The 27,793-nt window shown below is 40.7% G+C and overlaps 1 protein-coding gene and 1 non-coding gene across 2 annotated transcripts; one reads left to right on the top strand and one right to left on the bottom strand.

Annotated features, from left to right (window-relative positions):
- Window positions 1–1,171: 1,171 nt before the first annotated feature.
- HAVCR1 (hepatitis A virus cellular receptor 1) lies at window positions 1,172–26,098 on the bottom strand. The gene is given in 8 exon segments (XM_069484319.1): window positions 1,172–1,286; window positions 3,772–3,820; window positions 7,139–7,256; window positions 11,387–11,442; window positions 16,042–16,146; window positions 18,860–18,943; window positions 23,154–23,495; window positions 26,053–26,098. Coding segments are annotated over 8 exon segments (915 nt in total).
- Window positions 20,583–20,689, top strand: LOC138393337 (U6 spliceosomal RNA). The gene has a single exon (XR_011235158.1). It is a non-coding gene; the product is annotated as a U6 spliceosomal RNA (small nuclear RNA).
- Window positions 26,099–27,793: the final 1,695 nt, after the last annotated feature.

Here is a 27,793-nt window from a genome sequence, read left to right as displayed (position 1 = left end):
CTAAAAATTTAATTTAACTGTGAAAAAATAACATTGGAATTGACTAGATATTTAAAAAGACCCACTCTTCACTTTTCTGAAACAATTTTAAATATAAAAGTGGTTTGGAGGCAATTGAGAAATTTAGAATTTAGGATGAAACTAGTGACACTTTCAAACACTATTATATTTGCCATATAACTTTTCTAAGGCAGAAATCCTTTTTTTGCCTACTCTCTTCTTTTTTTGCCTTTCATTTCTGCACTGTCTCATTCTTTTTTTTTTTTATTTTAGTTTAAAAATTTCAATTAGCTTTATTTGCAATTCTAGAATTGGGCAACACTTCATTCCATAAAATAGAATAAGTGATCCCTGCACTGACTCATTCTGAAAATTAGTTCAGAGAGCCAGATGGTTGGTTTACATGAGTGCCTAGCATTGTGACACAAGTGTAGCAAAAATAGCATAAATGTGTTGAATCACATGGCAAATGATTGTCTCCCCCTAATGTCTACTTGGCATATTCACTGCTGTAGCTTCTTTTGACTGCTAAAATAGCTATCCTGATCCAGGATCAGGCACTTAATGCACCATATTTCCAGAACCATGAGAAAACAAGTGTATTTGTTATGGTGAAATTAGACTCATTTCTATTTCCCCATAGAGAAAATAAAAACCTTTATGATTTGAAACCCTTGGGAAACCTAAGAAATGTAACATTTGGAGTTATAATATAGAAACAAGAAATAATAATGAAATACATCCAAATGAAGTCTTACATTAGATTTGCTGATTTTTTAAGTCCTGTTCCCCTCTTCTTGACAGCTTTGGGTGGCCAAGACAAAAGTTCATTTCCTCTATTCCCAGTGACAATTCTCTTTGATGGAGATGACAGGATTCATGGGGTCTTAAGAGAACATACAATTCTAGTGTTCATGTTTGAGAGACAGCACTGCAATGATCAGAAAGATTAGTCCAGTTTTGGGATAAAATATTAGGACCATATTAACAATGAGGTTGACTATACACAGTTTTGAGCTAGACTCTATCCAATATCACTGACATGTTGGAATACTGCATGAAACAGACACAGAAAAATGGTCCTGGAGGATGAAAGATGTCTGACATGGTGATATCTGGTCACTGTCTTCTGCAGTCCTAGGGACCAAACCTTGAAGAGCACCACTGGGTCTTAATCCATGACATAAGGATTATCATCAATAATGTAGACATTGTCTTCCACTGGGCGTCGCCTTTCAGCTGCATGTTGCAAAGCTCCAATTTTAGAGTCATTCAACGAAACCATACTGCAGAAAAGAGTTGAAGAATAACATGAGTAGTAGACAACTTCTAAAGTATGAGCAGCATTTTTGTTTATAATTCAGAAGATTGGGTATTTGTGACACTAGGAGTCCTTCATACAAACTATGAAATCAATAGTGCCTTCTGGAGTTGTGAGAAGTGTAGCCCTGAGTATTGCAGAAAAGTCTGTAAAATAAGCATGTAGACAATCTAAAAAGCATTCAGAAAACTCAGACTGGTGTCTTTCAGGAAACTCACATAATAGAATACAAAGATGAAAAATCTAAAGACAGATATCTGACATCAAACTAAGTTACTAAATCAAGATGCATATTTTCAAATGTGGTTGGCCCAGAACTGGTTGACTGGTGTTTTTTTCCAACTGTGGATTGTGACTCTTTAGAGAGGGTTGCTAAATTACTTAGGGATCTCCATCCTATATTTAAGAAAAACATAGAGTAGAAAAATACTGAATGTAGTAAAATAGCACTGTTTCACCAATGTATACTGGATCATGGTGCCCAAAATCTTACTGTGTCTTATGGCCAAATTTCAAAGGCCAGGGTTAGATTACTTTTATAGCACATACGCCCCCACACACCAAGTGTACAAAAAGGTCAAGTATTGGAGATTAAGAGATTAATATTTTGGAGAGAGCTATTGGTGTTTCATGTGCTGGCCTTACAAATCAAATTACGAGAGGGGCTTTACTGTGACTGCTTGGAGAGCTTGTTCTGTATATCATGTTATTTGAGGGTATTCAGCAGACTGATGTTTGGGCTTAATGGAAGTGAGTAGAAAGAGTCATGGAAGAAACAAGTCATGGAAGAAAGCAGATGTCCAAGTTTAACTCGTGGCATTTTGATGTAGCTGGTTATTTCAAATTTGTATATAGTGACTATTTCCATTACCAAAGCCTGGCTCAAAAAATATGGAACCTGAGTCTTCATTCAGCCACGGATGAAGAACATGCCCACACTAAATGTATGCAAAATAACAAGAGAGACAAAGCTGCTCTATCGTCCTTAAATGCATCAAACATGTGTGAAAACACTTAGTTTAGGTGTCAATAAGCTTCAATGAGTCATTGTGATATAACTGCCAAAAAGGTAATGTCATGAGAAAATACTCCTTAAGTGGTGCATTTTTTTTTTTTCGCTTTTTAATACTTTATGTTTTCTACAATATTTTCTTTATAATTAGATGATAAAAAGTGAATCTTTTTTTGAAAAAGATAGGTCGGCAGTGCAAGAACAGAAATCAATTAACTAAAAGGATGCTATGTTTCATGCTTTTCCACCCATGAGAACATTTCTTTTCCACTTTCAGAAGCAGTTAGTCAAAACTACTTAGGAGCGTGGGCTCCGGAGATTGAGCCCGTTATACACTGTGTGCTGTGACCTTAGACGCCCCTTAACATTTCTGAGCCTGTTTTGCAATCTGTAAAATGAGAATAGTGCCTGTCTCACAGGTATATTGCTGAGAAAGGCATGATTGTAATAACAAAAGCCAACATGTACTGAGTGCTTACGATGTGCTGGGCACTGCTCAAAGCACGTTCCGTGGATGGCTCATGTAATTAACTCGGACGTAGTTAAGTCTGTGTGTGAACATCCAGTGAAGGAGAACAAGGATTAATGAATGGTAGCCTAAGAGGGATGGATTTGGAATCAGAGAAAGTCCTTGCTTAAAGCCCAACCGGAACCAAACAGAGCAGGTTAGTTGGCTTTAGATCTAAGTAGTTGTCTCCTGCCATTTACAGGCATTGGGGCCGATAGCCTCATGGCAGAGAGGCAGTAAAGAGGATTTAAGTTTTAACTAGATTGCAGGGTAGACTGAAAGATCCTCACAAAGATAGTAAATTCAAGTGCCTACCCAGCCAGACAACTAATGTAAATGAGTGGAGCCGGCTGGCTATGGAGCAGCAGGGAATGATGGGAGCTGCAGAGAACTGGAGGCACTTGCCCTACCTCAGTGCCTTTGCACTTCCTGCCTTTCAACCAGGAATTATCTTCCTCCAAATCTTCTGCTCCCTCAGGGCTCAAACAGCCCTTCGCCCGGCTCTATAGACCCCATCGTATTTGTCTGAAATCACCTAAAAGGACCCTGTCTATTTGCTTATATCTTTTCTGTTTTGTTCATCTCTTTGGATTATCATCAGTACTCAACAAAGTAAAACAAAGCACTGAATAAAATAAAAGAACAAACCAACACAACTGATTCAATGTACAGGCCCATCAAGCAAAATTTGCGATTTAGTTCTCTTGCTGTAAGAGGGGAAGAGTGAAGTGTCCCCTCTGTGCCAGCTCTAGGGGACACAGAAAGCTCAAATGTCACTGGAAGGAATGAACAGCAACAGAGGTGCTCATTCATCTAGCTTTTCAGGATCCAGGATATAAAATGGAGTTTTTAGAAGAAAAAGTGGAAAGAGATAGAAATTTCTCTTTATCTTACTAGAGTAGGAACATCCAAAGATACTGACACAAACACTTTCAAGCTTACCTTAGTTGTGGCATCTTCTTTCTGATGTAGAAATACTCTAAATTGGGAGGACAGGGAGGAGTTAAAGAGAAAATTAAACAAGCCAGCAAAAGTTCACACTATCCTCTTCCAATCAAGTATATTCTTTCTGTTGTTATTCGGACCCTTCCCTGGTAACTTGAGGTAACCCCTTCCCGTATCTCTTTTTGAGTCTGTAGAACTCAAAGAATCCTTTTTTTGTTCAGAATCTCATCTTCACGAGTGGTTTGGTGTATTCATCTCCATATCCGGATTTACGTTAGTGTTAAATTTTCTTTCAGTTTAGAAACTGAGAAAGTTGGAGACTTCTCGGGCCCCTCTCTCAGGACCAGTGAACCTCGCCCGGGCCCCTCTCTTGGGACCCATTAATAAAAATAAAAAAATAAAAAAAAAAACGGAGACAGTTTTCTGATGGGTGGCTGGAGACCAGGCACTAACCAGGACTGACACCAGTCTTATCAAAGGATACCTATCAAAGGATACCTCTGCCAGACTTTTACACTACCAGTCACCCCTTCCTTAAGAGGGCAATAAAGAGTTGCTTTAGTTAAGGAGAAAAGCATATTTGAGGTTACTGGAGCTCAGAAAACAATACTTCGAAATATGCTGCTTTGGATTTCAAACTGAGAGCACCTGGGCAGCAGTGAATGCAGGGAAGGGCTTTCTCTGACGTTCCCTGCTCTACCTCCAGGCCAAATCCTCCAGAAGATTTTCAGTTGTTGTGCGTCCCTCCCCCAGAGAAATGGGTGCATATTACAGGAAGGTAGACTAGAGGTGACAACATACCCAGAGCCCAGAAGAACTTTGTCCCAGGCTATGGTCTGTTCTTTGGGCCCATTCATTTCCTCTAAAAATCCTTTACTCTTCCTCTAAGATTGCCTACATCCTCCACTTCCCTCTCCCACTTGAAAAGGGTATTTAAGCTTCAGCCATTGGGTCTTTGAGTCTCATTTTGTGTGGCTCCCATGCACATGTGCACGAGATATGTATACGTTTTCTCCTGTTAGTCTGTCTGCTGTTAGTTTATTTCAGTATACTCAATTATCAAACCTTCAGAGGGAAAGTGTAAACTTCCCTAAAAGGTGTTTTGCCCAATTTCTAAATAATCATTTTCACTAACCAAGTTATAAATAAAATAATTATGTGGAAACTTCCTCAGATTTGCCAAGCATACTCTTAATTTTCAAACTCAGCCCGGGCACAATGAAACAGATCAGTACTAGGTTCAAATACAGTGTCTTGCAAAATAGCTATTTGTGGGCCGGGCGCAGTGGCTCACACCTGTAATCTAGCACTCTGGGAGGCCGAGGCAGGAGGATCGCTTGAGCTCAGGAGTTCGAAACCAGCCTGAGCAAGAGTGAGAGCCCGTCTCTACTAAAAGAATAGAAACATTAGCAGGGGATCGTGGCATGTGCCTGTAGTCCCAGCTACTCGGGAGGCTGAGGCAGGAGGATCACTTGAGCCCAGGAGTTTGAGATTGCTGTGAGCTAGCCTGATGTGATGGCACTCTACTCAGGACAATAGAGCGAAACTGTCTCAAAAAAAAAAAAACCCAGCTATTTGTGGTTCTTTTATGGGAGGCACGTTACACACACATGACTGGCAGAAGAGAGATCTGAAGCCCAGGGTGGTTGCTTTTTGAAAATTTTTGTTCTAGTTGTAGTCTTGCAACCAGTTTTCCCTCTCAATGTCTCATTTGCCTTTTCTGCCAAATGGCCATTGTAAAACTTTTCAACAATATCATCCCCACAGGGGGAAAAAAAATTAGATTTTGAGGGGCACAGAAAACAAATCTTATCTATTACAATGGTTTGTTGCTTTCCAAATCTCAACCCTACCCAACAAACACTAATTTCTTTTCTTTTTTTTCTTTGAGACAGAGTCTCACTTTGTTGCCCAGGCTAGAGTGAGTGCCGTGGTGTCAGCCTAGCTCACAGCAACCTCAAACTCCTGGGCTCAAGCAATCCTCCCGCCTCAGCCTCCTGAGTAGCTGGGACTACAGGCATGCACCATCATGCCCAGATAATTTTTTCTATATATATTTTTAGTTGGCCAGATCATTTCTTTCCATTTTTAGTAGAGAAGGGGTCTCTCTCTTGCTCAGGCTGGTCTCAAACTCCTGATCTTGAGTGATCCTCCCGCCTCAGCCTCCCAGAGTGCTGGGATTACAGGCGTGAGCCACCGCGCCCGGCCAAACATTAATTTCTTAATGCAGATGGTCGTCCATATCCATGAGTTCTGCACCTGCAAGTTCAACCAACTGCAAATGGAAAATACTTTTAAAAATAATGATACAGATAAAAATACAGCATAACAATGACTTACATGACATTGACATTGTGTTAGGTATTATAAGTAATCTAGAGAAGATTTAAATTATATGGGAGGATGTGTGCAGGTTATTTGCAAATGCTGCACTATTTTATGTAGGGGACTTGCACATCCATAGATTTTGGTCTTTATGGGGGTCCTGGAACCAATCCCACAAGGATACTGAGACATAACTATATTTAATTTAATACTCTTTAATTTAAGAGTATATAATTTTTCTCTTTAGGGGGCCAATAAATGAAAAATAAAGGTTAAGAAACAATGGTATTGAAATCAAGCAGGTGGGAGGGGGGAGGAGGGGATGAGTAAATTCACACCTAACAGGGACAATGCAGACTATCTGGGTGATGGGCACACTTAGAACTTTGGGCCGGGCGCGGTGGCTCACGCCTGTAATCCTAGCACTCTGGGAGGCCGAGGTGGGCGGATCGTTTGAGCTCAGGAGTTCGAGACCAGCCTGAGCAAGAGCGAGACCCCACCTCTACTAAAAATAGAAAGAAATTATATGGACAGCTAAAAATATATATAGAAAAAATTAGCCAGGCATGGTGGTGCATGCCTGTAGTCCCAGCTACTCGGGAGGCTGAGACAGGAGGATCGCTTGAGCTCAGGAGTTTGAGGTTGCTGTGAGCTAGGCTGACGCCACGGCACTCACTCTAGCCTGGGCAACAGAGTGAGACTCTGTCTCAAAAAAAAAAAAAAAAAAAAAAAAAAAAGAAAATATCTTTTCTATTAATAAATACAGTAATTACAGGTTAAGATTGCCGTGCACTTAACCATGTGCCAATCACTGTTCTCAGTGTTTTGTGTGTAGTAATGCATATAAAAGTCATATGCCTCTTGACGTAGATGGTACTACCATATGCATTTTACACGTGAGGATTTGAGGACATAGGGAAGTCATGTGAAATCAAAATCACATGCCATATGGAGCTACTTGAACCCAGGCAGTTTAGCTATAGAACCTTTGGTGTAGACCCTTGGGAATAATCATGAAATGACTTACTTTTGATGATGATAACAACCAAAACAGCAAGCAATATCAAGGCAGCAAGGGAGATTCCAACATAGAGTCCCTCATTGGTGGCGGTGCTCATCTGTATATTTTGTGTTGGGGACACTTGCTAAGGAAACATCAGTAGATTGAAAGAGCATCTTGTTAGAATTATGGATAGAAAACATTTCCTGGAATAACTTACCCAGCCACATTTATCTTTACTGGACCTTAACTACTTCTGGAACACAAAGGTAAGACCAAATGATCTGAGGTTATAACTAATGGTGAAAGTCTAAGAGAATTTGAAATTCAAAATGTATTTTAGGATGATGAAAGTGTTTTATATCTTACTTGGGGTGGTATTTATATAGGTGTATACATTTGTCAAAACTAAAATTATATGCTTAAAATGGGTTTGTATGTACTGTACGTAAATTATGTTTTTAAAGTCAATAGGCTGTTTCCATAAATATATGCTCTTAAGATACTAAAAACAGGAAAAAAAAACAATTTCTGTTCATAATAAGTTGATTTGCTGTGATATTATCTGAATGTGCTCGGTTATTGAATGTGGTCCTTGTTTACAGTCTTGTTTTTTCAAATGTAATTCAAGATTCTATGTCTGTATAAATAGATTTGAAAATAGCTGCTCACGGACATGGCCCTGATTAACAATTTAATGGTATCCAATCAGGCAGAAATGTAGAATTGTATTTATTTATTTATTTATTTCAGAATTTTACAGGGGTACACACGTTTTGGTTACATAATTTGCTTTTGTACAGTTTGAGTCAAAGTTATAAGTGTGCCCTTCACCCAGATAGTGGGCATTGTACTCATTAGCTGTGAATTTACTCATCCCCTCCTCTCCTCGCCCCTCCCACCTACTTGATTTCCCTTGAGTTTTACTTCCATATGTGCACCTAAGTGTTGATCAATTAGTTCCAATTTAGTGTTGAGTACATGTGGTGTTTGTTTTTCCATTCTTGCAATACTTCACTAAGAAGAATGGTCTCCAGTTCCATCCACGTTGTTACAAAAGAAACTAGATCACTGTTTTTTTTTTTTTTTAATTGCTGAGTAGTGCTCCATGGTATACATATACCATATTTTATGAATCCACTCATATATTGATGGGCACTTGGTTGGTGGGACTGCAAAGTAGTACAACCTCTATGGAAAGTAGTATGGAGATACCTCAAAGAACTAAAAGGAGACCTACCATCCATTCGATCCAGCAATCCCACTACTAAGTATTTACCCAAAGGAAAAAAATTCATTTTATAAAAAAGACACTTGCTCCTGAATATTTATAGCAGCACAATTCACAAACACAAAGATGTAGAATTGTGTTTAAATCCCCTGGTGCAGGTCACAAGACATAGTCACCTTCTGGAAAAAGCCATCATGTGAGGTCCCCTCTCATAGCTTAGCTCTGATCCTAAAGAGAACTCACAGGGGAAATATTTTAACAGAATGGAAGTAGAGGATCGGAGAAAAGGATCGAGTGTCTTCCTGTGTAAGAGTTTAATCTCTGGAGTCAGGATTCCAGCTCTTGTACTTAGAGTCTCTGTGTAACTACAGACAAATTATTTAGGCTCTCTGAACCTATTTCTATGTCTATAAACAACAGATTCAATAGGGTTTCGGAAAGGTCCTTTTTTAGGTCCTTCCTGATAAACACTATGAGGACATAGGCTAACAACAACTGTGCCATCCTTGCTTAGATAGCCAGAGTCTGGGAAGGGAAAACTGTGTTGTTATCACCTTACACATGGGAAGGGTAAGAGCAGGGAGGAGGGTATAAAGTGGGTAGATGGAGAATGGGGTTTCAGGAGGCTGGCTTTGCTTTCATTTTTCAAATTATATGACACAAATACCACATGTTCATTTTAGAATGTGCAGCTAAGCATAAAAAGGAAAAATAAAATCAACCATAACTCTAACATCAAGAAACGAGCACTATTACCATTTGCTTTATATACTTTTCTAGAATTTTATCCTTCTAGAATTTTTTCTTTACGGTATATATACTATTTTAAAAGTTGCTTCGCCTGTAATCCTAGCACTCTGGGAGGCCGAGGTGGGCAGATCGTTTGAGCTCAGGAGTTAGAGACCAGCTTGAGCAAGAGCGAGACCCCATCTCTACTAAAAATAGAAAGAAATTATATGGACAGCTAAAAATATATATAGAAAAAATTAGCCAGGCATGGTGGTGCATGCCTGTAGTCCCAGCTACTCGGGAGGCTGAGACAGGAGGATCGCTTGAGCTCAGGAGTTTGAGGTTGCTGTGAGCTAGGCTAACGCCACGGCACTCACTCTAGCCTGGGCAACAGAGAGAGACTCTGTCTCAAAAAAAAAAAAAAAAAAAAAAGTTGCTTCTTTCACCAAATAATGTATTATAACTCATGTCAGTAAGTGTACTGCAATGATTACTACGTTCTTAATGACAATATGTGGACATGCTTAATTGACTAAATAATTAATCTCTTACTATTAAACATTTAGGTTGTTGATAACATTTCCATGATTATAAATAACATTAATGAACATACTCTCTCATACATTTTTATGTATTTGTTGAATTTTCTCCTCAAGATAGGGCTCAGGAAATTGACCTACTGGGTCAAAATATACGCTGCATGTTTTCAAGATCCCTGGGAGACATCTTGATATCTTCAGAGTCAAGGTACAAAAATCTCACAATTTTTTGCTACTTCCTGTCTTGAACTTTGCTTCTAAATTGCTTCTACTTGCTGCTGCATACACATGTGCTGTAGGTAACCAAGATCATGAACAACCTCACCATTCAGAGTGGATTTTTTTTAATTCAGCATAAGTCTGGTCATAAGGCAATACGTTAAATGTGTATACAGTGGCAGTTCTGATATTTAGCCAGGATGTACATTTCAGCATGCATCCATCAAATCAATCAGTGCCCATGTCATGCAAGTTGTTAAAATTTTAATATCACTCCTATGTAGTGGTGTTCTTATTGTCACTAAAATATACAGCATGAGGCTATTTGGTCCTACACTAAACAGCCCCACTTTGCCTGAGCTTTTTGAGTTTCTCTTACAATGGCCATGTTGTCATTTTTCACAACTTGCTATTAGAAAGATTATTCTCATAACCTCAGACTGTTTTTGTCTGTTGCTTCTAAGAGTTACTTGCACATACTAAAAGGCTGGTTGTTTCACCCAGGAGTCAAAAGAAAAGGTCCCACTGATGAATTTGTCTAACTTATGTGCAAAGTTGAAACTTTTATGAGCATCAGGAGACTAGGATCCCTTAGATTTTTCTCAAGCTCACTGTAAAAAATGTATGAGAACATCTTAGAGAATCACAGTTGTTTGAGACCTTGGCCAGGCATAGAGGCTCTTGCCTGTACTCCCAACACTTTGGGAGGCCAAGGCCGGAGGATCACTTGAGGCCAGGAGTTTGAGACCAGCCTGGGCAACATAGAGAGACCCTGTCTCTACAAAAAATAGAAAAATTAGCCGAGCATGGTGGCACATGTCAGTACTCCCAGCTACTTGGGAGGCTGAGGCAGCAGGATTGCTTTAGCCCAGGAGTTTGAGATTACAGTGAACTATGATCTCCCCACTACACTCCAGCCTAGCTGACAGAGCAAGGTCCTATCTCTTTTAAAGAGGGGGAAAAAAAAAGTTGTCTAAGACCTTAATACCTTTAAAAGTCACATATAGGTTGGTTTATATATAGAAAAAAAAATCAACAGTGGTCTCAAAATTTCTACATAAAATGGCTATTGGGTGGGAAAAAGATGTTAGAGGACTTATCTTTAAGCAAGCACTTTTTCATTTACATTTTATTATTGTTTGAGATGGCCTCCACCCCACCCCATCAAAGCATGTTGTTGTTGTCTCCCTAATCACTGAAGTCCTCCTGAGTATTTTATATTAACTTTCTCTCCTCAAATTAGCTCATTCTATTTTTTTTTTTTTTACCAATTTTGGTCAGGGGAATGTCATTGTACTGTATGTGTGTATATGTGTGTGTGTGTGTGTGTGTGTGTGTGTTATTCAGTAAAATATCACTTATTGGGGCATCTCTAACGAACTGATCAACCTAAATAAACTTTTCAAATTAAAGCATCCTATTTAAGAGTCAAAAATTTTTTTTAAGGAGAATAAAAATCAGTGGGCTAGTCTTACAGAAATAGTCTTTAAATGTCTATCTTCCTGGAAGCAAGTTACAAGTGAATCTAGCTAATCAAATAGGAAGGAAGATGCTTACAGTTTGGTTGTCATGCCAAGGGCCATCTGAAGCCTGTGTCATGGTGCCATTCCCATCTGCTCAAAACAAGAAGGAAATTTAATTAGAATTACAAAAAATATTAAATTTTCACTGCAGACACTAAATATATTCACATCGCCTCCTGGTGATGAGTGAAAAATTGAATCATACGAACAAATGCTGCAAGCATTGCAAGAGGCATACCAACTTATTAACATTTTATTAATTTCTCCTGTAAAGTTGAGTTTCTTAACCTTTTTGTCATGGGCTCTTTGAAAATGAACTCCTTTTCTCTTCTTTATGGAAAAAAATTCAGAAACACACAAAGTTTTCCCTGCAATTTTAGGGGAATCACAGAAGCCCATTCATGGTACCAGGTTAAGAATAGCATTCAATGGCAAGCAATATTGTCATGCTAGCTGAAAAGCTGTCGATGAGTGCCCAGAGGCCATATGCACTTCCAAACATCAGAACCAACCTATTCCAAGTGGCCATCACATTGGTTTCACTTTCAAAAGATGATTAAAATGTACCATGATATCCACAACAGGGAGTATATAACTTGACACTGTATGCTAATGTGCCTAGACTTTAATCCAGAAATGCTTAGAAGATGTTATCAGCTGCAAGACCAGTGTATATTATACCACATATGAGGATTAAGATTTTATGTAGGCCGGGCGCGGTGGCTCACGCCTGTAATCCTAGCACTCTGGGAGGCCGAGGTGGGTGGATCGTTTGAGCTCAGGAGTTCGAGACCAGCCTGAGCAAGAGCGAGACCCCATCTCTACTAAAAATAGAAAGAAATTATATGGACAGCTAAAAATATATATAGAAAAAATTAGCCAGGCATGGTGGTGCATGCCTGTAGTCCCAGCTACTCGGGAGGCTGAGACAGGAGGATCGCTTGAGCTCAGGAGTTTGAGGTTGCTGTTTGCTAGGCTAACGCCACGGCACTCACTCTAGCCTGGGCAACAGAGAGAGACTCTGTCTCAAAAAAAAAAAAAAAAAAAAAAAGATTTTATGTAGCATAAAATCCATTGGTCTTAAAATCATTCAAGTTTTCAAAGTGTTTTGAAATATCAGTTTTGAAATAGAGAGTATGTTCTGTTGGCCCTCCTAGCCAACTATAGGTCAAGTACAGAATTCTCTTTTTAACTAGAGGCTTTCCAGACTGGTGCCTGAGCTCCACATCCCTCCATCCCCCTGACCTCGAATCCCTCTGCCTCCCTTCCTGCCTCTCTTGCTCCTTTCCTTCCCTCCTCCTCCCAAGAAATAATTATCTTTTTACTAAGTACCTACTATATACTAAGCACATTACATCCTAACACCAGGTTCTTCTTCATCCTATTTTTTTAATTGTTTTATTATTTTTTTATTTTTTTAAGAGACTGTCTCTCTCTGTCACCTAGGCTGGAGTGCAGTGGCAAGTTCATAGCTCACCGCAACCTCCAACTGCTGGACTCAAGCAATCCTCCTGCCTCAGCCTCCTGAGTGGCTGGGACTACAGGCACACGCCACTGCACCTAGCTAATTTTTAAAAGCTTCTTGTAGAAATTGGGTCATACTGTGTTGTCCATGCTGGTCTTGAACTCCTGGCCTCAAGTGATCCTCCTGCCTCAGCCTCTGAAAGCTAATTTCATTTTATAGATGAAGAAGCAGACACCGGCAATGGATACATAAGTTTCCAATTATAGTAAATGACAAGGGCCGCTGCTGATAACCACCACCACATCGTACCTCCATCAAAAGGAAATGCTTATAGGTCTATAAAATTCCCTAACTGATAAAGGTATAGAGCCTCAACATGAATAGAATTGCACTAATCATATCCTCCTTCCCAAATATTTACATCACTATGTTTACATTTTATACTTTCTGAAACCACTTCCTAGAGAGCCAAAGGCAATATCTAGAGTCTAGGCTTTGTTTGTGATCTTAATTAGGACCTTCAGGAATAGGGCTGGGTGATGCAGTAAAAATAGCAAGGACTTGAATCAGATAAAATTAGAGTCCAATGCTAACAATGTCTGTTAGCAATGTGACCTTGATACTCAAGGTCCTCTGCATACACACATAAGTATCTATGTATGTACACAGGTATGTATATGTATCTGTATATGAAGTTGTGTGCATGCAATAGTGCTCCCTTATCTGCAGGGGATATGTTCTAAGACCCCCAGTGGATGCATGAAAGTGAACAGTGCCAAACCCTATATAGACTATGTTTTTTCCTATACATACATACCTAACAAAGTTTAATTTATAAATTAGGCACAGCAAGAGGTTAATAATAACTAATAATAAAATAGAATATAACAATGTACTATAATAAAAACTATGTGAATATACTCTCTCTCTCTCTCTCTCTTCCAAACTATCTTAAAGTGTTCAGACTGTGGTTGACTGTAGGCAACTGAAACTACAGAAAGTGAAACTGCAGAGTAAGGGGGAACTACCGTATGTATATTTCTACCTAGGAGCCCTTGAACTACAAGCTATAAATAGTACACAGCACACAATGTTGTTAAAATTAAATTAGATTATGCATGAGACATAGCTGACACTATGTTGGCTAAACACCAGCTATTGTTATTATACGATGGAAGGATCCATGAGGAGAGACAGGGATGCTGTGCGCTGCACCTTCTAATTATCATAGATTCTAATCACCCAGGGAGGAATGTCAACAGCTTGCCAGTGGGCACGGAAGTAGTAACTGGTGGCTGAACTGGGGAGCTGTGTGCCTCCAGAGCAGATTTATAGAGCCTTCCAATCTGACAATGGCAACAAATATGGCTTGCCTGGAAAGAATTAAATGAGATAATATATGAGTTTCCTGGCACATACGTCTGTCAAAGGTGGGGAATGGGCAACATGACAACCAAAATCCCTTCCAGATCTCACATTCTTTGCTTCCAAGAGGCTCTCGGCAACTGAGGGCTGACACAGGCGCAGTGAGGACTTGGCCCAAGAGCCTCAGACACACGGCCAAAATGGCAGCCGCTACGCAGAGTCCCAGGGACCCAGCTGCTCCACGGTCTGTTCCACCCTGGAAAGCTCTAGCTCGACCAGGTTTCAGTGACATGATATTTTAGAGCATGATTCCCCGCTCCTACTTTCTTCCTCCTCACATCCTAAAAGAGCGGGGTGCAGCTGCTCCTACTGCTGTTACCTTGTGTTTTTATCTCTTTTCATTTTGTTTTTGCGCCTGGAAACAGTTTGCACTAAGGATTCCACTTTCAAAACCAAATGTCACCATGATCTCATCCCAACTGAATGAGTCCCTCTGTGAATCTCACTGCAGGTCCATTTTTAATTAACCAGCTTCCAGGAATGTTTGGCAAAAGGTAAGCCATATGGGGTGGGAGGCGGCTGCCCACAGACTGGCAACTGCTGAGTGCAGTGAGTCACACGCAGGAGGAGCCCTGCAAGACGTGACCTTGCTTGGATGCAGCACAAGGACACATGAGCCAGGTCTGCCTCATGAAGGGCTCAGCACAGGGCATTCCCAAAGCTTGCCACTGTGGGTAACCAAGGGAGTTAGCTGGGGAAGACGACACGATTCAGCGTCACCTTTCTCCACCACAAGGAAGAGAGGCCAGTTTTACCTTTCTAAAGAGTAGAGACTAGAGGAGGCCAGCTCAGACTCAGGAGAGTGAGAAAGATTGTTTGGAGAGGAATAGCAAGATCTCAGTGGGACATGCCTCTTGGACACTGGTGTCGGTGTCCCCAATTCATCTGTCTTATTCAGGCTACTATAACACAATACCTGACCGGGTAATTTATAAACAATAGAAATTTATTACTCACAATTCTGGAGGCTGGGAACTCCAAGATCAAGGTGCCTGCAGATTCTGTGTCTAGTGAGAGCTAGTTCCTCATAAATGGCGCCTTCTATGTGTCTTCATGGGGGTAGGGGGGAATGGGACAGACAAGCTCCCTGGGGCCTCTTTTATAAGGACACTAATTCCATTCATGAAGGTGGAGCACTCATGACCTAATCACCTCCCAGATGTCCTACCTATTAATACTACTGCTTTGGAGATTAGGTGTCAACATATGAATTTTGGGGAGACACAAAGATCTAGACCATATAGCCCCATCTCAGAATGCTCACGTAAATACAAGCTTCCCGAGGCAGCAGGAGACTCCTGCTGTATTTAAGATCTGGGCCATGAAAGAAGTATGGGTGATTGGATTTAATTGTTTTAAGATCCTGTCCCAAGGGATCAAATCCAATAATAAGTTTGGAGTCAAGAGGTTGATTTGATTTATAAAAATAACATGCATGTGGATGTTTTCAAATCATACAAGCTACCTTCGCCAGTCAGACACATGGATTCTAGATATTCTAAGTAATAACAGTAGTTGCTAATATATCTATCACTCACCCCTTGTGACTGTATCCCAAATCTGTCATCTCATTTAATACTCACAAGCATTCTACAAGATCAGTGACATCATATCCATTTTACAAATGACAAAACAGATTCACAAAGTTTAGACATTTTCACAGGTCAAATAGCTGATTTTGATGGCTGGGGTTGGCCCTCAAGTAAGATCTGTCTTATTCCAGAGGTGTGCTCTCAGCAATGTCAGTGGTTATCAAGATTTGAATTATCCCAGGTGTTCAGGAAAGAGAATCCAGTTACCTGTTGTATAACAGTAAAATGGTGAACTGTTGGCCTGTGTCGTTGTTTCCTGCAGTGTTGTAGACTGGGTTTCTGATGGCTGAGCTGGAGACTGTGACGTAGCTACTGGAATAAAATGAATGGAAAAACTGTGGTCCATTTGTGGAGGAAAATTTGCTCCCCAGGAAAGATAAATAACAGAACTAAAATCAGAAATTACTATCAACTTTCCATGGGGCCTCCACCCAGCCTTCCTCAGGAGGCATGAATGGCTCCCAGCTACCCACATCTAGTCCTTTCAGCTCCTGTTGGAAATTTATTCCAAGATGGCCTTTGGGCATGGCACTGCTATCTAGTTATTTATTATCATGAGTTATTTTATTAACCAACACAGAATAGATACTCATAATATGAATTCCTCGAGTCCCTTCAAGCTGACAATATTGCCCAATGTCATGGCCTTGGTAATGATTTGCAACCCTCAAAACCAGGTCCCTGGCAGACCCCATCCCACGTTCTTCTGTACTTGCATTCTAGTCATTCCCATTTTAAGGGTGATTTCCTGTGTTGTCTGACTCATCTTCCAATTCTCACTAAAAAGCTTCCACTAGGAACTCTGTAATACAGGGCTGTGTGTCCCTTTCCTTTCCTGAAATCTCTCCTTTACTTCCTATCAGACATTTCATCTTATCTGCAATGTTGACCACTTACCTCTTTACAAAGTCTTTCTATGATTCCCTTGCCTTAGAGCATCACAGAAATCTAGAGCAAATTAGTGGTGGTGGCTGGACAAGAATTCCCAAACCTGGGCTCTCCTTAGCGTCCCTCCCTGGCCTATCTGCTTCCCCTTCCCCATCAGTCTCGGTAACTTCACATTTCAACATCACCCTTTCTCATGTTCTGTTTTCCTGTTTTCCCCTGGTGCTCAAACCTGTAAGAGGATGTGGCTCTCTTTCTGAACTAAAAACAGGACAACACATGAGAGTCAGATGGTCAGCCTTTACCCAACTTAGTTCTGTGCAAAAGACCTCTTGAGCTTAACTCCTTTCCCACGTTTGGGTCTTTGTGGCATTTTCTTTTCTCCCCCACTCTTTCGACCTCATGTCCAATTGTTCCATGGACATTTTAGGCATGTGCTAGAGGCTCCGAGTGCAGGGATCGGGGTAGATATAAGATACACATCCATACATTAGATTTGCTCCATTGTTTACTCCTTCCTGTACTGAGAAGTTCAACTCTAAACTCAAACTCTTTAGGAAACTGGACACGAATAAGACTCAATGAATGCCAGCCCTCAGGAGGCCACATGGACATATAAACCAAGACTTTTTGCCTAACTCTCAGCTTTAAATGAAGTCAATAACTTAGACATGTTCTCCAAACCAAGTCCACTAATCCATCCACCTTTGCAGGCACAAACTAAGTATTAAAAAGTTAAATCAATACGAGAAAGTTTAGCAGATTCTCTAGTGTGTTCAGCTGCCTGGAACAAAGCTGTTTTTCTTACAAACTTTTATGGCTCTAAAATCCCAGTTATTACCAAAAGCCCTCCCTTCCAAGCTCAGCGAATAGCCCAATCCTTCAGATCCCTCCTGGTTACATGCACACACGGTTCAGTGGAAGTCAAGGGAAATCAATATGTTCCATCAGATTTTTCTGGCTAAGAGGTTGTTACATTTCTGTTACTCCTCCAAATCCAGAGCCACCTCATGGGGTCAAAGGGTTTGGGGGGCTTTGAGAATCTCCACTAAAACTTATCTTTTTAATCCTGGAAAAAGAAGATTTGAACCTAAACTTGTCCTCAGAATGACAAGTTATTTTCCCACCTGTAAGTCAAGTTATTCTCCATTTGTATAAAATCTAAACTCATCTATGGGAAATTTGAAGTATGAACCATGTGGTCTGAAGGGAAAAAAATAAACTTGTACATTCTAAATCCCTGAAGTCCTTAAATCCAATGTCTATTTTTCTCATAAGCATAAATAGCATCTTTTGCAATTTTCATGCTACATAAATAAATTAAAGGACCCTTGAAGCAAAACTGTGTAAATCACTGACTGCCGCCAAAAGACAGGGTGGTCGTGTCAAAGCTTTTTCAGTGGAGACGTCAGATCAGGTCAAATCCATTCAAACATAAAGCTCAGTGCTCAAGCTAAGAGGCCCAATCTGGTAGTTTAAAGCATAGGTCCCAAATTCAAATTAACAGAGATTGAATCCTGACTCAACCAATTTCTACCTGTATTACTTTCAACAATGAACTTTTAGACTCTTGTGTCTCAGTTCCCACAACTATAAAATAGGGTTGAACCACACCTACAATGCATACAGTTGTCAGTAAGAATTAAATGCATGTAGCATGGTGCCTGGTGCATAGGAGACGGTAAGTGTTAGCTTCATTGAAATCTTACCAAGTGGAGGACCTGAATTCAGAATGGGCTAATGATCTCTATTCAGAGCTCCTTGTGAGGGCAGAATCTCATTAACCTGACCCTTGTTCTCCGACATTCCCTGGTTTTTCCCTCAACACACCATGCCCACCTGAGCCAGGTCCACACAATCTCCGTTAGATGTCCTAGATCAGTGATCCTGCTATTTCTGGCTACTAATCCCTTTGAGAATCTGATAGAAAGCAATGGGTCCCCTCACTCTAAAAATGCTTCTATGTACAAAAGGTGCATATAATTTGAGAGGGAAAGAACAATTACAAACCCTTTGGAGAACCTGTTTGGAACCCAGGTAAGAACCCTCACCCTAAGCTGTCCTTCTGCCTCAACACAACGGTCTAGGTGGTCCACAGTCTCTCATTAGAAGCCCTCGGGGCTCCCAAAACATGTTTTACCTGGTTTGTGGGTCTGTGTGGGTGACGGCGTTGGAGGAGCAGAGGTAGAGACTCTTGGTGACGTTGGAGCACTCGTGACTGGGGCTGGAGACAGAAATCAACATGTAAGCGAGGATTAATCAAGGAGCAAGAAACTAGAGCTTCGTGCTGGAATTGTACCCTAGCACACCAATGAGAGTCTGTCCTCAAGCAGAATTGTCTCTCCTGAACTCTCATTCTTTGTCATTAACCAGCTAGAATTTGTGACAGGGGAGGACTTTGGAGACATGCTCATTAAAAAAAAAAAAAAAAATAGCAGCTGCAAGGAAAGGCAAGTGAAAACAGATACCTCTTATTTGCATTGAAGCGCTTTTTAAAAGACCAGTCATGCATATCTGATTTATGCAGCTTCATAAACACCTCTATGAGTTGTGTCTCTATGAGACACTGTAGGAAAAGTATCAAGAGCCTGTAGCTGTTCTTGATCCTTCTTTCAGTGATAAGTGGCTAAGAAAGTCGCTCTTGGGCCTAGTACATTTACCAAATAAAGAGGGTCCCTTCAGTCAGTCCTGAGGGCACAGACCCGATGGACTTGATCTTAACTGAGAGCAAATTCACACCCATCAGCCTCCGATAGAGCACAGGTAGGGGCCAGCACAAAGGATTCATGCATTTGGCTAGATGGTGGACAAGATCTTCTAAGGTTTCTTACCTAAGAGATAATTTACAAATTTACAAGAGGTAATAATAACCTCTTCCAGAGGCAGAGATGCAGTAGGAATCCAAACAGTTTACTGAAGGTCTCAGAGCTACCCAGAGAGACAGCAAGACTAGAGCTAAGGCCAAAGTGTCTGGCACAAAAGCATCGTCATTCAAGGAAGGAATAAATCAAGAATGAACATGTACTTTTATTCTCACCAGGCACATTTTTTTCCCCTATAAGTTTCCTTAAATCTCAACTCTGCTAACTATAAAATAAAACCTGAGGTCCTTTGAACAGGAGATGATTGGCTTGAAAACTCTTCTTTCTGTGGGATACAGTTTAATTTGGAATCCAGCCAGTTTTTGCCTTGAGGAGAAAAAAAATTTGTGTGAGTGCCTGTTACATACCAGGCATTAAAGTAGAGGTCAGCAAACTTTTACTATGAAGGGCCAGATAGTGAATATTTTAGGCTTTGGGGTCCTGTGGTCTCAGTGGCAACTATAACTCTTGTCAGTTTGAAAACAGCCACACATAATATGTAAATGAATGGGTGGGGCTGCGTGTCCTATAAAACTTTATTTAGAAAAATAGTCCCCGGGCTTTGGACCTATTATATAATCTTATCTGGCCCTGGGGCTATAGTTTGCTGCCCTGATGTACTACAAGGTCAGAGGCTTGAGCACAATCCAATCCCCTCCCTCCACAATTTAAAATGTAATCTAGAGGGAAAAAACTAGCACGCAAAAAATCTGGTCAAAAATTGATTGTGGGAATAAAAAGGAAACTTAATCAGCCCAGGGAACTTTTCTTCCTCGGGGCTATTTTCCCTGCGAAAAAGCTGGGAAACTACAAAGATAGAAAGAACTGATGGGGAGAAGCCCTAAGAGTTGAGAGTTAGCTCAACCTGTGAAAAGTACAAGAAAATTTAACCAATGACTTGATTATCGAGGGATGTGGCAGAGGGTCACTTTGGCTCAATTATGGACCCATTTTCCAATGGGATCTAACAGTAGCTTTGTAAATATCCATCTAAAACTCTATGTGCTCGCTTCGGCAGCACACACACTAAAATCGAAACGATACAGAGAAGATTAGCATGGCCCCTGCACAAGGATGACATGCAAATTCGTGAAGTGTTCTATATTTTAAATTTAAAAAAAAAAAAAGAATTTCTTTAAACTCTATAAAAGTCCACAGAATTTAAGGAAATATGAAAGTCTATATATATCATAAAAGTCTCCTATTAATTTCTTTTTACGTCACTTTTTAAAATGTAGAAGGATTAATAATATAATTGGCAACTCCAAGAAAGTTGCAATTACACATCTACTACCTCTTCTGCACAAGCTGCCTCCTCACATCTGCCCCTAACACACCACATGCCCAGTGCCCTTTGCCTTCCCTGCCCTGCCTCCCAGTTTCCCCAGTCAGCTACTGTCTCCATCAGAATTGTTTTGCTGGCCCTTGTAAGAAAAGCAAGCCAAGTCCAAAAGCTGAGAGACTGCAAAATAAAGTTCCTCTTAATTGAAAAAAAATAAAAATAAAAACACAGCTCATTAAGGCCACAGGTATTGGGTTTCATTATCGGTGTAAAACCTTCGCAGAAAGAGATTCATTAAACTCACCAGAAAATTGGTTTCCCTGATCATCACCTAAATACAAATCTGGGAACGACACCAATCGGATATCAGACTGAGGTGGGGGGTGGGGGAGGGGATGGGGGTATGCCTACACAATGAGTGCATTGGGCACCGTTTGGGGAGTGGTAACACTTGAAGGTGCTGACTCGGGAAGGGGGGGGTGGGGAAGGGAGGGATATATACCTCATGATGGGTGCAATGCGCACGACCTGGGGAACAGACACGCCTGGAGCTCTGACTTGGGGGGAAAGGCGGTACAGGAGCAACGTATGTAACCTGCAATTCTGTATCCCCCATAACAAGATGAAATAAAAAAAAAAAAAAGAATGGAAAAAAAAAATAAATAAAATAAAATAAATCCTTCTAATTGCAAAAAAAAAAAAAAAAAAAGAGAGATTCATTAAGAAAGAGCACCAGATCTTCTTTCCTTTCCATGAAGTAAAGAAAGAAGTAAAAAAAAAAGAAATAAAAAATTTTTAAAATTAAAATATTTAAAAAAAAGAAAGAAAGAAAGAAAGAAAGAGCACCAGAGACCAGGAAATCCTCAAGAACCTACTTCTTTCATCAAACAGTAAGGAAAATGAGGATGTCCACATCAAGATGGGAAGATATGATGTTCCCAGATTTTTGGATTTCACAAACTTCTGAAAACAACTGTAAATAGTTGTTGGAATGCGAATGATTTCACATCAGATCATTTTAAGTTTTAAAAAAGAAATTTGTGATTTGATGTGAGATATGCTTCAAAAAACGCAAGTTTGGGCAGGGAAAGGGATAGAACTATGTTTCTATAGTATATGCTCAACAAGACTGAGTTGACGATTGTTAAAGCTGGGTGACGTATCTACACAGCAGGACATTATATTACCAACTTTTGTTTGATCTCCATTGTAGTTTTAAAATATTAAAAAGTGGATATTTTTAAATGTTCCTCTAAGACATAATCTCAGAGAAAAAAGGCAGTTCTTTAAGTTGAATCAATTCAATTTCATAAAAATATTCACTATATTTCACTATGAAACAGTGAATGCTATTTCATGGACCCACAAGCATGTTTGAAGTACAGTCGGCCTTCCATATCTGTGGGTTCTATATCTGTGGATTCAATGAAATTCAGGTGGAAAATATTTGGGGGAAAAAAATGGATGGTTGTGTCTGTACTGAACACGTACAGACTTTTCTTGTCATTATTTCTAAACAATACAGCATAACTATTTATATAGCATGTACGTTGTGTTAGGTGTTAAGTAATCTTGAAATGATTTTAAGTATATGGGACGATTGCAGAGGTTATAAATATCTTCTGTACCACTTTACATAAGGGGTTTGGTCATCTGTGGACTTTGGAACCCTCAGGGGATCCTGGAACCAATTTCCCACGGATACCAAGGGACTGTACCAGTTTAGGAAGTAGTGTGCTGATTCTAGTCCATGGCCTTGAATCAAGCTTGGTCTTACAACTTCATCTACACAGATAAAAATTATTCAGGCCGGGCGTGGTGGCTCATGCCTGTAATCCTAGCACTCTGGGAGGCCGAGGCGGGAGGATTGTTTGAGCTCAGGAGTTCGAGACCAGCCTGAGCAAGAGTGAGACCCTGTCTCTACTAAAAGTAGAAAGAAATTATCTGGACAACTAAAAATATATAGAAAAAATTAGCTGGGTATGGTGGCACATGCCTGTAGTCCCAGCTACTTGGGAGGCTAAGGCAGGAGGATCGCTTGAGCCCAGGAGTTTGAGGTTGCTGTGAGCTAGGCTGATGCCCCGGCACTCTAGCCTGGGCAACAGAGTGAGACTCTGGCTCAAAAAAAAAAAAAAAAAAAAATTATTCTTTTTCCCAAGAGCAAGAGTTTATTGGAAAACAGGACTAATGAACTTCCTTTTTCCCTATTAAAAGAAAAGAGAAAAATACTTCCAAACAGAAAACTCAATTAACTGGCATGAAATATCAAAGGGAAAAAAAGGCAACCTTACCTGGTTTAATCTCCAACGACAGGGTGACTTTCATGTCATTGAACCACCCCCTGTGCTCAACACGGCAACAATACAAGCCGCTGTCAGCCTCAGCTGCATTCTCTATGGTCAAAGAGACATTCCCTTTCAAAAGGTCCCCTCTTAGCTGGTAACGATCGTGCTTCTGAAAGGTGACCCGGGACCCATCCGTCCAGATAATTTCATTTGGGCATCTAAATATGGGACATGTCCCTCGGCCCCAGCACATGGACGTGACGGCTCCACCAGCCACGGAGTAGACGCAGGGGAGTGTGACAGGCCGACCCACCACTCCACTCACTTGCACATTAGCAACCACAGCATCTGCAATGAAAAGAGAAGAGAAACCGGCAATGAGGCCTCAATATTCTCTTTGAAAACTTATTTTCACTTTTTAATTTATTCTTTTTCTTTGTGCCATTTATTTGTTTTATAAGTATGACTTTATAGCTTGAATTTTAAATTTTACTATTATAAACACTTTCCTATGTTAGCATTCATCAGTAGTATTGTTTAATGGATATACTTGTGGATAAAACAATGTATTATCCTGTATGATGGTCAAGGTGTTTCTCATTTTTACCATGGTAAATAACGTCACAAAATCTTTCTACATAAAGCATTTCTGTATTCAGTTTTCCTAATAGGATAGAATTCTAAGAAAGAAATTACCAGGATAAAGGGCAGGAAAATTTTCACTCATTTCATGAATATGGGCAAATTGCTCTCCAAAAGGTCTGAACCAAATGGCATTCAAGTAACACATGAATCTGTGTTCCACCTTGTGTTGGCCAGGTATCTGCTTGTTATTGATTTTTGAATAGGTAAGACATGCATGTGACTTTTAAAAATTAAAGAATCACCAAAGAGGATGTAGTGAAAAGTCTTCCTCCCATTCCAGTACACCTGTCTCCTCTCCCGGATTCACTGTATCAGTAGAAATATGTTTTCTTTTTTTTTTTAATTCTATTGCATTTAAATTTCAAATTTTTCATTTTCATTTTTATTTTAAAAACTACTATTGCAAACGAAATCACCTTCTCACTACCCTCCCCCAACCCCACACAGAAAGCAGAGTTAATGTTTTGTTTAAAGCATTGTTGGCTTGAAGACAGAAGTCTAGTAAACTCTTCAGAAGTCAATTTTTAGCAAATGGGTTTATAATACTCCCAGGAGGAACTGAGGCTTATCATGCCTTTAGGATCAGTCCAGAAAAAGCCTCAGTAAGGGTCCCTTTTCATAAGTCAGTGACAGCCCAGCAACTGAGCAAGGCCCACTTAGTCAGGTGAAACCACAGAATCAGAGAACATTCCATTAAGTACTAAATTCTGCCACTTATAAAAAACAAAAACAAAACTATCTCGTGGGGTAATGGCATAAAAACCCTGCTGCCAAATGCAGTCAAGGTGGCCCATAAAAGAAATCTGGGATTCCCTAACTATTCATATTTAGAAATGGGCTATGAGTTTGCTAAGCGCTCTGGGAAAAAATACTCATTGCAACATAAAATAAGAGTATATTTCTCACTAGAATTCTTACAACTTAATTTTGCCTCATACTGATATCATGTTTGGGATTATGAATATAATGCATGCTATGATATTAATAACTAGATTAATAGAAATATATAATAATGAACTTTCCCCATCATATCACCCTCCAGAGATTAGTTTTTAAAATTTAGGATATGCCTACTCTAAAATTTTGCCCCATCTCATAGAATGTTTTGAATTAAAATGTTTTATTTATTTATTTTTTTTAATTTTTTTTTTTTTTATTTATTTTTTTTGAGACAGAGTCTCGCTCTGTTGCCTGGGCTAGAGTGAGTGCCGTGGCATCCTCCTAGCTCACAGCAACCTCAAACTTCTGGACTCAAGCAATCTTACTGCCTCAGCCTCCCGAGTAGCTGGGACTACAGGCATGCATCACCATGCCCGGCTAATTTTTTCTATATATTTTTTTTTAGTTGGCCAGATAATTTCTTTCTATTTTTAGTAGTGATGGGGTCTCGCTCTTGCTTAGGCTGGTCTTGAACTCCTGACCTCGAGTGATCCACCTGCCTTGGCCTCCCAGAGTGCTAGGATTACAGGCGTGAGCCACCTCGCCCAGCCTGAATTAAAATATTTTAAAATAAAGTAATTGAACATGGTTTTAAAAAAAAAATCAAAAATCACAGAGTCAGACAATAAAGGGCGACCTCTCCCTTCTACCTCTGATGCCCACTTCCTCTCCCCATCCCATGACCCACCCCATGGTAACCATGGTTACCATTTCTTATATACCTGTGCCTACACAGCTCTTTTTTGTTTAAACCTAAATGGTAGCATGTGACACACTGTTCTGCATCTTACCTTGTTCACTTAGCCATGGATTTTGTAATTCACAGCGGCTAAACAATTTCTTTGGAGTAAAATTTCATCCTGGTTCTCTGCTCACTAGCTCAAAACCATCCAAGACCAGGAGCGGTGTGGCTCATGCCTATAATCCTAGCACTCTGGGAGGATGAAGCAGGAGGATGACTTGAGCTCAGGAGTTCAAGATCAGCCTGAGCAAGAGGGAGACCCTGTATCTACTAAAAATAGAAAAACTAGCTGCGTGCCATGGTGTGTGCCTGTAGTCCCAGCTACTCGGGAGGCTGAGGCAGGAGGTTCGCTGGAGCCCATGAGTTTGAAGTTGCTGTGAGCTATGATGATGCCACTGCACTCCACCCAGGGCGACAGAGCAAGACTGTCTCAGAAAAATAAATAAATAAATAATAACCATCCAACAATGCCCAAAGAACATCTATCTACATCTATCTTCCTCCACCTCCCCACCCCCTTCCCTCCCACTCCCCCAGCCCAGAAGCTTCTAAGCCCCTCAGCACACCTACTTAACTTACCTGTTAGAAGTAGTGTGAGGCTTACGATGACCAGGCGAGAATGCATTTTGGGGTCAGCCTGAAGGAAAATGAGCAGGCACACTGGTCGGTATTTTCCCCTACAAGATGTCAACGTGGTCTCAATTCTCAACTTCTCTTTTCTCCCTGACTGTGTGAATCACATGAGCCGCTGTGCTGGAGATAAGAGCAGACCACACACAAGGACTTCAGGGCTGTTAGCTGAGGGCTCTGTGCCTTCCAAAGGACAGAGAATGCTGTCCTCAGAAACCACCTCTCATTTCCCAGCCTCTTCCCCACACGGATCCTCCAAACCAACCGCTGGTCCTGACACAGGAGATAAGGAAGGAAACAAAAAAGGGAAACTAGAGGCAAATATAAGCAGGGTGGCCCAGGGATAGTACACCAGAGCAAAGACCAGCCTTCCAATGGCAGAGAGGACTTGCTCTTGGTCTCTGAAAGTAAACTTGCCCTCTGGTGGATGTGAGGCTCTTCCTGCTTGGTGGCCACGGCGGTTAGTTCCTATCATTAACAGTTATATTGCCAAGTTTGCCATTAGCTAGAGGAACTGAGAAAGAATGTGAATCACCGTGCCCAACCATTCATGCTACTGGGCACAATGACTCAGACTGCATCTTACTGAGGAATTTCAAGAGAATGCTTCGAGAAGCAGAAGTCTGGACCAGAACTGGGTTCAGATCCAAGCTCTGCCATTCACAGAGCTGGGGAACCCTTAGAGTTCCTGACCCCTTCAGGCCTTGATCTCCTCATTTGTAAAACAGCACTAAAAATATTTGCTCTGTCTCCCTCAACGGATTGGTATAATGGGAAAAGGGATTATACAGAGAGAACTTAAAAAAAAAAAAAAAAACGAAGCCTATATATAATACACACTAGTAATACTAGCTAAGGTTTTTGGAGAATTTGGAGACTTTACTACGCAGCAGTCTCTGTGCCAAGAATCCACATACACTGGATCCTCACAGAACACTTAAGGCATGGGCCGTCTGCAATCAACCCCATTTGTGGAGGAGGAAGCTGAGTCTTGGGGAGGTTAAGTGAGCTTAGATTCCAGGCTTCTGGCTCTTGACTTCTGCTCTTAATCATTAAACGACACAAACATGAGTAAGCCTGCCTAGTATTCATTAACTCCCCTCTATTCTGAAGATTCGGTAACTTCCTACTAGAAGGGGCAATGGTGATCTGGTTCCCACCTTCCTGCAGCCCCTGACGGGCTTTGTGGAGAAGTGGGTGGTCTTGGCATACCGTGTTCACGGACCCCACGCTGCCGCACCCCCGACTCCAACAGCCTCGGCACTTGGAAGAGACCGGAAGCCGGATGCTACCAACTGGTGGCCCAAAGACTGTATTTGGCCTGCGGAAGTGTTTTGTGTGGCAGTGTTTGGAAATTCATTTCTTAATTAATAGCCAAAATTTTAAATTTTAAAATCCAGAGAGCACACATGAAACTCAGCTTTTTGACTTTTTGTGAAATAAAATGAGATTGGCAACAATACAACCCATTCCTCTCTGTTCCCTTTGAGTTCTTCCGCCTGCCCCAGCCCACCCCGGGGACTCCAGTGACAAGGACAGGCCCTGGTGGAAAGGAGGCCCTTGCCTTAGATGTCTGCTTCCTCCACCTTCTTGAACGCAGTGTCCCTGCTGTCACTGAGCCTTCACACTGGCTGTCCCCCAGGCTGTTTGCTGAAATGATGCTCTTCCACAAAACGAAGTGTTGGACCAT

This window comes from Eulemur rufifrons, chromosome 10 (genome assembly GCF_041146395.1).
Source record: "Eulemur rufifrons isolate Redbay chromosome 10, OSU_ERuf_1, whole genome shotgun sequence".
NCBI classification, from domain to species: Eukaryota; Metazoa; Chordata; class Mammalia; order Primates; family Lemuridae; genus Eulemur; species Eulemur rufifrons.
Note: the sequence above shows the minus strand (reverse complement) of the source record. Positions and strands in the feature narration are given on the sequence as shown.